General features: G+C 49.1%; 1 protein-coding gene across 2 annotated transcripts in view; it reads left to right on the top strand.

Annotated features, from left to right (window-relative positions):
* SSH1 (slingshot protein phosphatase 1) overlaps positions 1–13,931 on the top strand; it is a 102,682-nt gene extending 88,751 nt beyond the window's left edge. For both annotated transcript variants that reach the window (XM_021007977.2, XM_021007981.2), the window contains 2 exons: positions 2,491–3,043; positions 5,803–13,931. In XM_021007977.2, coding sequence (XP_020863636.1) covers positions 2,491–3,043; positions 5,803–7,077 — 1,828 coding nt within the window. In that variant the 3' untranslated portion in view covers positions 7,078–13,931. The remainder of the gene's footprint in view (positions 1–2,490; positions 3,044–5,802) is intronic.
* The last annotated feature ends 323 nt before the right edge of the window (positions 13,932–14,254 follow it).

The raw sequence follows: 14,254 nt of genomic DNA, 5'->3' as shown, positions 1-14,254 counted from the left end.
GCCAACTCTTCTGGGAACTAATTTGGGGGGGTTGAGTCCCTGACCCACCCTTTGGGGGCCAGGTGGCTTCCCCCTCCCTGACCTCAAGATCCTCCACTGAAGGTGAGGGCATGATTCTGCCCCCTCCCCCATCCTTACCTGCTTAAAAGCAGTGGAGATGCCCTGAAGTCAGGAGGACCTGAGTTCAAATCTGGCCTCAGACCAAACACTTGACGCTTACTAGCTGTGTGAACCTGGGCAAGTCACTTAATCCCAACTGCCTAAAAAAAAAAAAAGCAGTGGAGACAAATGAGGAGTTATGGATGGTGCCCCGCTGGGCACTGACTCCATGCCCAGTCCCATGTTCATTGTGCTCTTGGGAGACAAGGGATGCTCTGGCAGGGTTAGACCAAGGACAGAGAATATTCCTTTATGTCTGCAGTGCCTAGGACGGTGTCTGGCCTATAGTAGGTACTTAATAAATGCTTGTTGCAGGGACCATTCCAGTAGGTGCATGGCATGTAGTACACATCAACAAACCTAAATGCTGGCAACATGAAGAAAGAAAAGCTAGGCCCTGCCTTCCGGGAGTGCGCGGTCTACCGGGGTTGACGACACACGAACAACTTTGTACGCCCAAGAAATGGATGGACCAGACTGGAGATAGTAGGCAAAGGGAAGGGCTAGTGTTCCAGGCTGTCTGTGATCACAGGTTGGGTGACTGACTGAACCACCATAGTACTCAGTGCTATGCATGGAACCAGTGGACGGCTCACTCCTAGTGCTGCTGCATCTGCTCACTCCCCCTCTTGACTTATGACGGTCATGCTCTTCATAAAGCCGTAGCAGGGATAACTTTGGACAGCTTAGTGCCCTTTTGGGGGCCTCTTTTTTCCCTTCTGTAAAACGGGATCTCTCGCAGGCAGTCCTTCCTGCTCGGAATCTCATTGTTCTAGAGCCCGAGCTCAGACGAGCACCACTGGGAAACCAGATTCCAGAGCATGATCCTCTGGGTCCAGAGATTTAGGACTGGAAAGGGCATTTGTTTTTCTGTCCCTTGGTTTTACAAAGGAGGAGTCTGAGGCTCTGAGGGGAATTATAGATTTAAAATTGGAACAGATGTTCTGGGTCACCTGGTCCCTCCCTTCCTACTGAACACTGTCTTTTCTCATTAGATTATATGCTCCCAGAGGGCAGGGCTGTCTTTCTTATTGGTATCCACAGCATGCGGTAGGTGCTTAATATTGAATTGAATTGAAGATTGAGGAGCTAAGGCCCAGGGAGGGGAAGGATCCTACCCAGGCCTACTGAATATGTAATAAATGCCAGACCTAGGATTGGAAACCAGAAAGCTTGGACTCCAAATGTGAGGCTCTTTCCATGGAACCATTAGCCACGTTGGGCTTGCCCATGACTAGCATTGAACCCTTCACTGTTATCATGATCTCTAGCATTTTCATAGGACTTAATATTTTTTTTTTGAGGCAGTCAGGGTTAAGTGACTTGCTCAGGGTCACACAGTAGTAAATGTCTGAGGTGAGATTTGAACTCAGGTCCTCCTAACTTCAAGGCCAGTACTCTATCCGCTGTACCACCTAGCTGCCTCAGGACTTAATTTTCAAATGCATAATTTCTGGAGATTGTTGTAGTAGCCTCCAAAGGGGGTCAGGAGATTGTTTGTGATGGTTTCAGATCAGGAAACTAAGAAACGGGAGAAATTAAGTGACTTGACTGAAGTCCAAGGGTTGGTGGCAGGGCTAGACTCATACTTTCCTATGCCTGTCCTAATGAGTGAGGAGACTGGGGCTGGTTCTCAGGTGATTTCATCATTCTAGGCCTAAACCCTGAAGGAGGAACATGGCGCCTGCCTAACCTCAGAGCCTGGCGCTAGATTCTGGGGACTCTCAGCACCCTTCAGGAACCAACCTGACTCTTATCCTCGCTGATACTGCTTGGCAGTGTAGACCTTTTGTGAAGTTTCAGTACTGGAAGAGATGTAGAAAAAATATCAAAACTAGAGCTAGCCTCAGAACGGGGGATGTCAGGGCTGGGAGGGGCCTTAGAACATGGAATGTCAGAGCTGGGAGGAGCCTTAGAACAGGGAATTTCAGAGCTGGGAGGAGCCTTAAAACAGGGAGTATCAGAACTGAGAGGGGCTTTAGAATAGGAAATGCCAGAGCTGGGAGGGCCTTAGAACATGGAAAGTAAAAACTGGAAGAGACCTTAGAACAGGGAATGTCAGGGCTGGGAGGGGCCTTAGAATTTAGAACATAGGAGCTCAGAGAAACTCTAAACAATCAAATGTCAGGTCTAAGAAGTTCCTTAGAAGAGAAAGCTAAAGGGAGATAGGACCTTAAGGATCACCTAGGCCAATCCCCTCCTTTTAAGCATGAGGAAACTGAGGCCCAGTAAGTGATGAGGAGGAGATGAGAACTCAGCGTCTCCGAGCGTGCGCGGCCCTTTGAGCACCGTGGTTCCGGGCTGACCGCCCTCTGCCTTTTCTCCCCGCAGCAAACAGCGCCACAACAAACTGTGGAAACAGCAGACAGAGAGCAGCCTCCCGCAGGGGGCTGACGACTCCCCCGGCCCTGGTGCCTTTCTGATGGAGAGCTTAGATGCTGATCTGGAGGCCCGGCTGGTCACCCTGGACAGCCCCAAGCAGCCTGGGCTCCTGGACAGTCAGGCCCCCGGAGGCCCAGCTTTCCCCTACTGCTACCACCAGCTCCCAGACCCCCTGCCCAATTCCTCAGGCAACGGGAGCGACTTGATCCAGCTGGAGGATTTGGAGAGAGGTGCTCTGCTGGGAGAGGCAGTGCTGGAACCAGCCAGGCATCCCCGGAAAGGGTCTGGTTTGTGCGACAAGGAGGGCAGGAAGAAGCTGGAGTCTGGGGTCCCCGGGGCACCAAGCGGCCCCCTGGCCCAAGTGGAGGAGATGGAACGGGATGAGAACCCGGGGGCCGAGAGGCGGGCCCAGCCCCTGAGCCAGCCGCCGGGAAACCGCCTTCACCTCAGAGAAAACATCAATAACAACAACAGTAAAAGGAGCTGTCCCGAAGATTTTGGGGTACGCTAGGGAAAAGGGGGGCACGCTGCTTTCCCCCAGCCCTCCGAGCATCTTTCTTCCGGCTCTGACGCTTGATGTGACCTTGGCCAAGTCACATCTCCACTGCAGTGGTAGCCGGGTGTGGGAGGTGGTGTTGGAACTGGAATCGTGAAGCCCTGGGTTCCAGTTCTGCCTCAGACACTTAGTAGCTGGGTGACCTTGGGTTGGTCACTTCACATCTCCTTCTTTGTAAAATGAAGGGACTGAATCTGAGGCCTTTTCAGCCTTAAATCTATGATTCTGTGCTGTCTGCCTCAGTGGAAAGAGGGGATGGCCTCAGGTGATCTCCAGGGCCTTTTCTTCCCTCGTTTCCCTGACAGGTCCTGTTTCTGAAGCAGCTGAAGGTTTTGCCAATTACTTGCCCCCACTTAGGTGTCGAGATGGAAGTCTGTGAATCCACTGGGATTTATGAAGTCCCTGCTATGTTCCAGGCGTGGTGCTAAACACTGCATTTGGAAAGGAATTAGCTTCAAAGCCCAGCTCTGTGACTAATTAGCTGTGTGACCTGGAGCAAATGATAGACTTCTCCAGAATTACAATCCGTGCATTCTTTACCACATTGGGCCGTCCGGTGCACAGTAACCACAGCAGTATGAATGGCTAGCCTTTATGGGCTGCTTGAAGATTCTCAAAGTGCTTTATAAACAATTAGCTCATTCGATTCATTCTGGGACGTAGAAGCTATTATCCCCATTTTACATGTGAGGAAACTGAGGCAGGCAGAGGTTAAGTGACTTGCTTAGGGTCACACAGCTAGTGTCTGAGGGTAGATTTGAACTCAGGCCTTCCAGACTCTAGTTCTGTCATCCATTCTTATCTGTCAGATCTTTTTTTCCACTTGCAAATGAGTCGGGGTATGGGGCAAAGAAAGGTATAAGAGCCCCTGGACTCCTACTTCTTGCACCAAGTGCCTGGCTTCACTGCCTCATAGGCATCTTAAACTCAATATGTCCCCTCCTCCCTGTTACCATCAAAGGCAACACCATCTTCCTCATCTAAGGGTCACCCTGGATCCCTCACACTCTCTCACCTCCTCCCCATAGTGATCAAGTCTTATTGATTCTGTCTTCATAACATCTCCCGAATGCGCCCCCTCCTCTCCTCTGAAGCTGCCCTCATGCCATGCAGACCCTCATCACCTCCCCTCTGGGCCACTGCAGTAGCTGCTGGGTGGTCTGCTTGTCTCAGGTCTTCTCCCACACCAGTCCATCCTCCATTTAGCCATTCAAGTGATTTTCCTAAAGCTCACGTCTGATCATGTCACACCCCCTCACACACTCCATAAACTCCAATAGCTTCCTAACCCCTCCAGCATGTTTGCCCTTCAAAGCCCTTCGTAACCCAGCCCCCTCCTACCTTTCCAGTCCTCTCACACCTCACTTCCCAGCATGGACTTTTGCATTCAGTGACGCCGACCTCTGGCTGTTCCTTGAACAAGACTGCTCTGGTCATCTCAGGCTGTCCCCAATGCCCACAAAGCACCCTCTTCTCACCACCTCCTAGCTTCCTTTAAGTCCCAACTAAAATCCCACCTTCTACAGAAAGCCTTCCCCACCCTTTCTTAATTCAGTACTAATCACTATACTACCTGGTGCCTATCTTTTGATGCTTTCAGTAACCTTTTGAGGTAGGTACTGATGTTATCCCCACTTTACAGTTGTAAAAACTGAAGGTCAGATAAGTTGGATAACTTTCCTAGAGTCATACAGCTAGTAAGTGGCTGGAGCAGGATTTGAACCCAGGTTTCATAGGCTCATAGACCCAGAGCTGGAAAAGACCTCTGAGGCAAAGAAACTGTTCAGTCCTGGATCTAGAGGTTAAAGGAACCTCTAAGGACATCTAGTTTTATATTTGAGGAAACTGAGGCACAGAGTGGTTAACTGACTTACCCAGGGTCACCTAGTTAGTACATATCTGAGGTGGGATTTGAACCCAGGCCCTGGGACCCCAGAACCACTTCCTCTGCACCAGGCTGGCTTTAAGTTCAATCCTCTATCCATTGGACCTGGCTCCCTCCTTAGGAAATAAAATAAGGAAGGTGGGCTGGAGCAGTGGAAAGCCTGCTGGATTTGGAGCCAGAGCTTATATCCTGGCTTTGTATGTTACCTGTACGACTTTGGCCAAGTCACATCATCTCTTTTTGACTCAGTTTCCTTTATCTGCAAAATGAGATTGGACTAGATGATTTCTAGCTGAGGTCCCTTCCGACTTCAAAACTACCATTCTGGGTTATATTGGGCCTTGGAGAGGATCTTCAAAATTATCAAGCCCAGATCTCCCATTTTCCATTTGAAGAAACAGGCCTACAACAGTAAGTGACTTGTCCAGGGTTATACAGCTAATATGTAGCAAAGGTGGGTTTTGAACCTGGGTCTTTGGACTCCAGAGACATCCCTTTCTTTGTATCTTATTATATTGATTGGGGCCTCATGACAGCCTCATGAGGGAAGTACCACAGATATTATTGTCCCCATTTTACAGATGGTAAAGTGGATGCTCAGGGTCACACAATAACTGAGGGTCAGGAGGTAGAATTTGGACGCGGGTCTTCCAGGCTGCAGTCCAGCCCACTGGCCAGGCTGCCTCTCTGATGTGAGAATTTCCCACCTTCCCTTCGCTAGGAACTAGTTCCGTTTTGCTGCTCGGTAGAGGATTGAACACGTTTGTTCTCCGTTCAGATGTTCCCGTGCCCTGTCTCACTGCGCTTTATTTCCTTCCAGCATGATGCCATATTTGGAATCCTTAACAAAGTGAAGCCTTCCTACCAGTCCTGCGCTGACTGTATGTACTCCACCCCGAGGGCAGCACCAGAGACTTTCGGGGAACAGTGCGAGAAACTCAGCTCCCCTGCCATCTGTACCCAGCCCTCCCTTCTGCCCCATCTCACACCTTCCCCAGTGGACCTAGCATCCAGCAAGTCCCGGCTTCTGGAGAGACCCTCTCCAAGTCCTGGAGAGAGCTCCCCAGCCCTGCTCCCGGCTTCCTTCGGCAGACTGGATGCTGGCAGCAGCGGCAAGCCTGCCGAGGAGCCTCCAGGCGGCCTCTCGGACCCTCCCAAGGAATCTCAGAAAGTCCTGGCAAAGTCACTAGGCCTCCTGAAGAACTCTCACTGTGAAAAGAGCCTCCCTAGCCTGGAGGTGGTCAAAGAAGACCCAGCCTCCAAGAAGGAGGCCAAGGCCACCAAGGATCTGAGGCTCCTCTTGTTCAGTAAAGAGTTGGCCAAGCCCACGGCCAGCAGCTACCTAATGCAGCACCAGGAGTCCATCATCCAGCTACAGAAGGCGGGCTTGGTCCGCAAGCACACCAAAGAGTTGGAGCGCATGAAAGGGATCCCCGCCGAGGCCGCGTCCCCGCTCCGAGACAGCCTCACCAGCAGCAGGCTGGAAGCCAGCATCCCCGAGGAATGCCAAGAGCTGCTTCCCCCCCAAGGCGGGGCATGCCCCTTAGCGTGCCCTCCTTCCCCTGGCGAAGCGGGGGGTGACTCTGAGAAATTGGAGGCTGCCCTCCCTCTGGAAGGGGCCTCCCAGAAGAGCTCCGGGCCCTCCTTCCTCTACCGGCTGGATCACACCAGCAGCTTCTCAAAAGACTTTCTCAAGACCATATGCTACACTCCCACCTCCTCTTCCATGAGCTCCAATCTGACGCGAAGCTCCAGCAGCGATAGCATCCACAGTGTGCGAGGGAAGCCGGGCCTGGTGAAGCAACGGACCCAGGAGATTGAAACTCGCCTCCGGCTAGCCGGCTTAACCGTCTCCTCTCCGCTGAAACGCTCCCACTCCCTGGCCAAGCTCGGGAGCCTCAACTTCTCCTCAGAAGATCTGTCCAGCGAGGCAGACATGTCAACCGTTGTGGACTCCCAGGACACCCAGCTAAGTGAATCCTCCTTCTCACAGGAGCCCCATTCGGCCCCTAGGAACCCACCCATGACCTTGAAATTGTCCGGGAAGCCTTCTCCAGGAAGCTTGACAAGTGCCCCGTGGATGGGCAGAAGCTGACCCTGACTTTTGTCGGCCTTCCTCCCCGCCCCTCTGACTCATATTTTCACATGTTCTCCCCATTTCTTGTGGTCAGCTCCTGACATCTCGGTTTATTATCTAAAACTGAAATTATTTTAAGATTCCCTCCTCCTCTCTCAGGCCATAGCTGAAGGGGTTCGTGGGTGGGGAATCAATAACAAAATATATAGCACAAGAAAACTAGTAGACACCGAATAGTCTGGAAGATCCAGGAATTTCCTACAGGTCACACAACTGAAATACCCAGGCTGTCCATTTCCAGAATGATGGTATTGGAGAAGCAAATCACTCATCAGTACCCCACTGGGTTCCAGAGCCTGCTGAAATGCAAAGTAATCACGGTGATCCCATCATGGTGATCCCATCATGGCGATCCCATTATGGTGGCCACAGGGAGCCCCACCTCATTTGGGCTCTTGTGGGAAGACTCTTCTAGGGCGACATCATTTCTACCTCTGTTCTGGCAGGGTTTTGTTATTTTGTTTTTTGTCTCATTTTGGGTTTTTGTTCTTGTTTAAAAAACAAAGAAACAAAAACAATATTCTGGTAACCCCCAAGGCTCGTTCCTGAAAATGACCACATCAGAAGGGACTTTTCCAAAACAAGCAAAAAATGTGGTTTTTCTGGTACCCCAAATCATGTTAGAGACAGAACCTCTCACAACGTTTCAGAGTAATGATGATAGAAAATGAAAGGAAGATGTGGGGTACTGGGGTGCCTGGGCATTGCCCAGATTGGTTGGCCAGGTTTGATCCCATTGAGGAGCAGCATCTGGCGTGCAGGTTGTATTTTTAGAAGAGTAGGTGGGCAGGGGGATGGGTGCCACCTTCTAACACTGTCAACACTGGCCACCCAGGCTTGGAGGTGAAGAATCCCACCATCTGGTCTCTCCTGAATTCTCTTCTTATACTGATCTGAATGTCTTGGAATTTCATGTTTTGAAAACTCTGGTGTCCCTGGATCAGGGGTCCTGTGGACAGATGAATCCTAGGTTTTCTCAGTCTTCCTGCTGTGGTTTCTTCATGGAGACCTAAGAAAATACCACCCTCAGGAAAAGGGCCAGCCCTCCCCGCTGCATCCCCTACATCCTCCATGAGGGTTTCCATCCTTCCTAACCGATCTGCAAGGGTAGGAAAGGGAGAGAGAAGGGGACGAGCATTTATTAAGCACCTACTCTGTACCAGGCATTCGGCTAAGTGCTTTACAAATACTATCTCATAATCTGTCCTGATATCACCAGGTCCTTGGGGGCACTTCTGCTGCCTTGGGTCATTAGCATTCAGCAGCTCAGGGTTAGCAGTTCACACTGATTTCCCATATCAGGAGTAGATGGAGGCAATTGTGGGGCCTTTATTTGGGTTTTGTTTTGGTTTGGTTTTTTTTGGTGGGTCATTTTTGAATTTCTTATGGTTTCCTCCCAGGGCATCTGGGAACAGATTCTCTGAGACAAACGAGCAGTTCCTTGAAGAACTTCAGAGATGTTTACATATGTTCCCTATCAGCCACAAAAGGAGTCCTTGTAGAATGAGGGGGTAGAATTAGTGACCTCTGCTCCCTTGGTCTCTGACATGCAGGGTTCTGTGTTCTCAGGGCCCTTCCAGATCCAGGGTTCTGTGCTCTGCTGGCCCCAATCCTGTGCTCCTGTGATTCCAAGGCCCTTGATAGTGAGGGCCGTAGGGGTGGATAGTAAAGCTCAGATCTTACTTAAAGTGGCACAGGGGTCGGGTTTGAGATCAGAAACCAGATCCTTAGATTCTAATTCATTATCCCACTGGAGTGTGGTCCAGCATTGCAGGGCTCTGATTATAAAGCCCCTCCCAGCCCTTGACATCCCCTGTTCTAAGGCTCCTCCCAGCCCTGACATTCCCTGTGCTAAGGCCCCACCCAGCCCTGACATCCCCTGTTCTGAGGCCCCTCCCAGCCCTGACGTTCTCTAATGGCCTTTCTAGCTCCAACTTTCTATGTTCTGTAATTCTAAATTCTCTCCCATCCCTCAGTTCTAATGCTCTTCTTTTTCTTTTTCCTCTCTACCTCACTTCATTAAAAATGGATGAAGAACCATTTTTGAGTTGCTGGGATCTGGTTCAGGTTGGGCACTGGGGGCAGGAACACAGACTAAAATGAAGTGACTTCAGGCCCAAGGTCCAAGGGATTATAGATGGAGCAGGGGAGATCTTTAATAGCTAAGTCTCATCAGGAAAGCAGGCTCCCAGCTTAAGCCTAAGGGAGGAAGGTGGCCAAGTAATGCTCAGAGATGTGCCCTATTAAGAGACCTTGAGAGTCATGGGGCACTTACGCTGCCCCAGCCCTGCCCACCACCCTCTTAAGGAAGCGCATCACTGAAGAAAGAATGCCTGGGCCCTTTGCCTGCTCCCCCTGCCCAGAGCCTCCCCCTCTGCAAACTTTTCACCCATTGTCTTGGCTTTGTGTTGAACGGGCTGCAGGGTGGGTGAAGGGAGCTCCTGCATTGGAGATTTTCCATAATGACATTTTTGCCCTGGGCCAGGAATCTGGAAACTTTCATAAAATAAAGGAGATTGGAGGGCCAAGGGAGCCATCACCCCAAAGGCACCTGCTCTGGCTTGGGAGCCTGCCATTCTGGGGTTCTCCACCCAGCCCTGCAATGCATAGGATTACAAAAGATGCCAATTTTGTTTTAGTACAGTTATCAAGATTTTTAAAAACAAGTTCATACCCGCAGTTAAGAGCCCCTGAACTCAGTGATCTTAGGAGAGTGAAAAAAGGAAAGGACCCAAGTGCCCATCTCTGCTCTGCTCTTTACTGCCTGTATGACCTTGAGTAAGTTACTTCCCCCTTGGCCGTAGAATGAAGATGTTTGAGTAGATGTTTTCTGAAGTCCCTTCTAGCCCTTACTTTCCAATCCTCTGCTCCTTCCAAAACACCATGATTCTAACTTTCTGCTTCTCTTATTTCATTTCTTTTTTTGTTTCACTGTGTCTGGCTCTTCATGACCCCATTTGTTTTTTTCTTGACAAAGATACAGTAGTTTGCCATTTCCTTCTCTACTTCATTTTACAGGTGAGAAAACTAAGGCAAACAGGATGAAGTGGCTCGAGCAGGGTCACACAGCTAGTAAGTGTCAGGCTGGATTTGAACTCAGGTCTTCCTGATTCTGGCCTGGCACTCTATCCACTGTGCCACCTATCTGCCCCAATTTTCTATTTCTGTTCTACTTCTATTATTCTTTTACTATCCTATGTTAGAAAGGCACAAAGTCTACAAGAAAGTGTCTAATCTAGACAGAAAGTGTGGCATGCTGGGATGGCTAATGGCAGGAATAGCTAATTCTTCAACTTGACTTGAGCTATGACCTCTAGGACCTTCCCATCCCCATCTTATTTTTAAAACATCCATTTCCCCCCCTCCCCAAATTTCCACTTTTCCCATCTTCCCCTTATATTTAGTCCTGACTAGTGATTTTATCGGTTCAGGGACCTCCACCCATAGAAGCTCTTCCCACTGGCAACCATGCAAGTTCAAGCCTCAAAAGAGTTGGTTGACATTGAGAGGTGAAGTACCTGGCTCATGGTCACAGGGCTAGTTGGTGTCAATGGACTCGAACCTACATCTTCCTGAATCTGAATCTGAGCCTCCATTCACTGTAGTGTGCCCTCTTGAAACCCCCATAGATGTTTTTTTTTCCCTCCATCAGCCAAAAAATAATAAGAATAAGACTGTTCTAAGTAATTTTACCAAATTACTTCTGAGAGTAGAATGATTTTCAGGTTAAAATAGTCTTTAGAAAAAGGGAGTGATGGGAAATTTGTTCTCCATCCATGGCCCTGTGGGTGAGAGTGAGTTATTGTCCAAAGGCGTTCAGTGGGAGAGCTGTGTAGCTGCTCTACTGTTAAAGGAAGAAGGCTGTTGTCTGTGGGTCCCCTTACTCTGTGCGGACATCGCTGCCCGTTTGGAGCCAACACCTCAAGGACACTGACCTCAGCATCTGTGAACCTGGCACCCAGGCTAGAGATGGAACTGATGTCTTGCTACTTCCTCTCGGGTCTTCTGGGTGAGAGCAAAGTGAGGGACTTGAAAGCTTCGCACCATCCAGAGAAAGGGGTGGGCTGGGGAGGGGGGAGCCTGTTTAGCATTAACAGAGCAGAGACGAGAAGGCGTAGATTAAGCACTGACCTGGGCTAGCGTCCCCAAGGCCTCCTTCGGATAAACCTGTGTCAAAAAAGGAAAAAAAAACTGAATGGGCTGGAAACAGCTGAGTTCAGCTCATCTCTTGGGCAAGCTCCATCTTCTCTCAGGGTTACTATTGTTCAAACCGCATGATATCCATTGGTAAAATTTGAGGGCCCTGATTTGGGAGTCAGAGGACCTGGGTTCAAATCCTGCCTGTATTCACTGGGTGTGTGACCTTGAATAAGTCACTTCCCTCAGCATCAGTCCCTCATCTGTAAAAGGAGGGGGTGGGACTAGAAGATCTTGTGGGTTCCCATCCAGACCTAAATCTGTGGTCCTATGCATATTGCCAATATATTTGGGGTTCCCTTCTCTGGCTCACTGTAAAGCTTTGGAGAGCTCTGGGGATGAGGAAGAACTCACATTGGATATTGGGGACCAGCTTTGCCTTCCTTTGGCAGACGTAGGCTTTCATTTCTTCATTCTGACCTCTACAATGCCACTCACTTGCCTCAGTTTCCCCAGTTGCATTCCTTTTCAAGGATGGGTCAGTTGCGTCCTCCTTCCTGACCTGCAGCTGCCCCTGTTCTCAGCACAGAATCAGGGGCAGCGCGCAGACTCAGGGGTGGGAAGGAGCTCTGGAGAGGCCAAGTTATCAGTGAAATCATGTTCCAATACTTGGACTCGCTGCCTGCTTTCTCCACCATCCCTTGCAACTTCCAGCTCTCATTCTCAGCCTCAGTCCACTCAGCTTTTCCTGCAGACAAGGCAATAGGACATATCCCCATCTCCCTGAAAAGAAAAAATTTTTAAATTGCCTCCCTCTCGTGCTTGCATCTCATTGTAGGATGAGCACTGACCATCTTGTCCGCTCTTTACATGCCACAGCACTAATTACTCTGGTAATTTGTCGTAATCAACATAAACACACACAGAGCAAAATACTCTTTGTAGAAAAAAGTACAGCAGTGCCTCTGTGTCAGATCCCACTCTTGACCCCTGCAGCCCAGCCTGGAGACATTGACCTCTCCCTAGAGAAACAGAGACAGATCTCAACCATTGGTGGGCTCTTGCCAGCCAAAATAGAGTTAGGCAGTCTCCTCATCACACCATGGATGCTTTGGCCATCCAGCGCATGCCAAATGATGCTGCTAGATCCCCCATGTCCAACCGTGTGTTTTTTAGTCATCTGTCCTTCTGGTGACTATGTGTGTGTGTGTGCACGAGTAGGTGTGGGTTTACCCCACAGATGTGTAGATATACATATACATACCTATATATATATATATATATACACACATATATATACATATGAATATAGAGACAATTCGAACCCAGTAATTTTTCACCATCTGCTCCACCCACATGCTGATCTCTCCCACACACATCACCCTGAAAGATCTCTAGTGATACCATGTTGTGACTCTCTGTCCTTTGGAAATATGGGTTTTTGTAGGGTTTTCATTTTCAACTTTTGTAAAGTAGAGTGTTCAGGTCCAGCCTCTGGCATGGCATCTTTAAAAGGAGTGTCCCTAACTAGATGAGTCCTTCCTCCTCTGTCCCTCCCCTGCTTGGTGGTTTCTTAGCCTCGCTGCATGAGAAGAGCTGTCTCCCCTCCCTCCCTCCTTGTACTGTAATTATAGTTTTTACAATTGAGTGCCTTAATGATACTTTACAAATACTGTGTATTTATGCTAAGCTCTTCCACTTCACTGATCCTATAGGTGATGGCTTTTTCAGTTTCTGGGGGCAGCCCGCTGTTTGGACATTGGCCGTGTCATGGCTCCATCTTTGCATTTCTCCTCTTCCTCCACTGAATTAGGGGTGTACGTACATGTGTGCGTGTCTGTATGGGCTGGAAATTCCAAAGACCTGTCTCTGGAGCTCAGAAGATTCAAAATGACATTTGCCAGAGGGCACCAGTACTCACTGCTAGTGAGACAAGTTGACAGGCACGGTAATGTTTCATTTCTAGATTCCTCATGTAGGGTCCTTTGGATCCTTGAAAGCCACCTTGTCCAGCCTCCTAGTTTGGGCAGAGGTGTGGGTTGTTTCAGGTAGAGGTTGGACTGGAGGTCTCCGATTCAGGGTCTGTTTAATGGCTTGGCTGAGATCACACTGCCAGTATGTGCTCAGTCAAGGCTAGAACTCTAGCCTGCAGAGTCCTAGTCTAGGGCTCCTTCTGTGGTGCCTGGAGGTCATTGGACAAGTGGGGGCTGACTGACCTCTGCAGGACATCATAACTATAGCCTGGTACTTTGCCCAGCCCTCTCTCCCCCAACTCACACATATACCATTTTATTCTTCCTTTGTTATTATCTGAGCCAGCCTTTATTTCCCTTTCTGTTGGTCTTTGGGAGTGTGTCCATGAAGGTCAACCAGTCTACCACCAACCACCTCCCACTTCCACCCAAGCCTAGGCTAATTATACCACCTGACTTTTCCAAAGGGATGAGTAAGTAACCAAAAGAAAGCTGTCAGCAAGCATTGCTCCTGTTATGGTATCAATATTCATCAATTTCCTTCTGGTCTTTTTTTTTTTACTTATATATATTTAAGAGGCAGTATCTTTTGTACTGTGAATTTATGGTAGAAGACGAATAATGCACTTTTTTTTTGGTCCATGTGTATTGTATATAATGTGTGAGCTTCTCCTAAGGAAAATAAACTTTTTTTTTCCTGTACACATGACTTGACAGTCTGTTTCAAATTGTGTGCTCTGTGGTATGGCTGAGCACTCATAGCTAGCAGGGGGTCCCTGCCTGATAGGAAGCCGATCCTCTGGTCCCCAGCCCTTGCCAAGAACAGCTGTCATCAATGTTAGTGACCCTGGATTCCTAATAGATTCTGTTTAAGTGGTTGGAGAGATGGGAAGATACGATACCACAAGCTCAGCACCAGAACCACCATTGGAGCTTGTGAATGAAGTCCCCCTCCTCATCTTATTATCAACTTGGGTTGTATACCCATTGGTTGGTAGACAGTGCAGTAACTAGGATAGGGCAAA

This window comes from Phascolarctos cinereus, unplaced genomic scaffold (genome assembly GCF_003287225.1).
Source record: "Phascolarctos cinereus isolate Bilbo 61053 unplaced genomic scaffold, phaCin_HiC Scaffold_4;HRSCAF=312, whole genome shotgun sequence".
Classification (NCBI taxonomy): domain Eukaryota; kingdom Metazoa; phylum Chordata; class Mammalia; order Diprotodontia; family Phascolarctidae; genus Phascolarctos; species Phascolarctos cinereus.
Note: the sequence above shows the minus strand (reverse complement) of the source record. Positions and strands in the feature narration are given on the sequence as shown.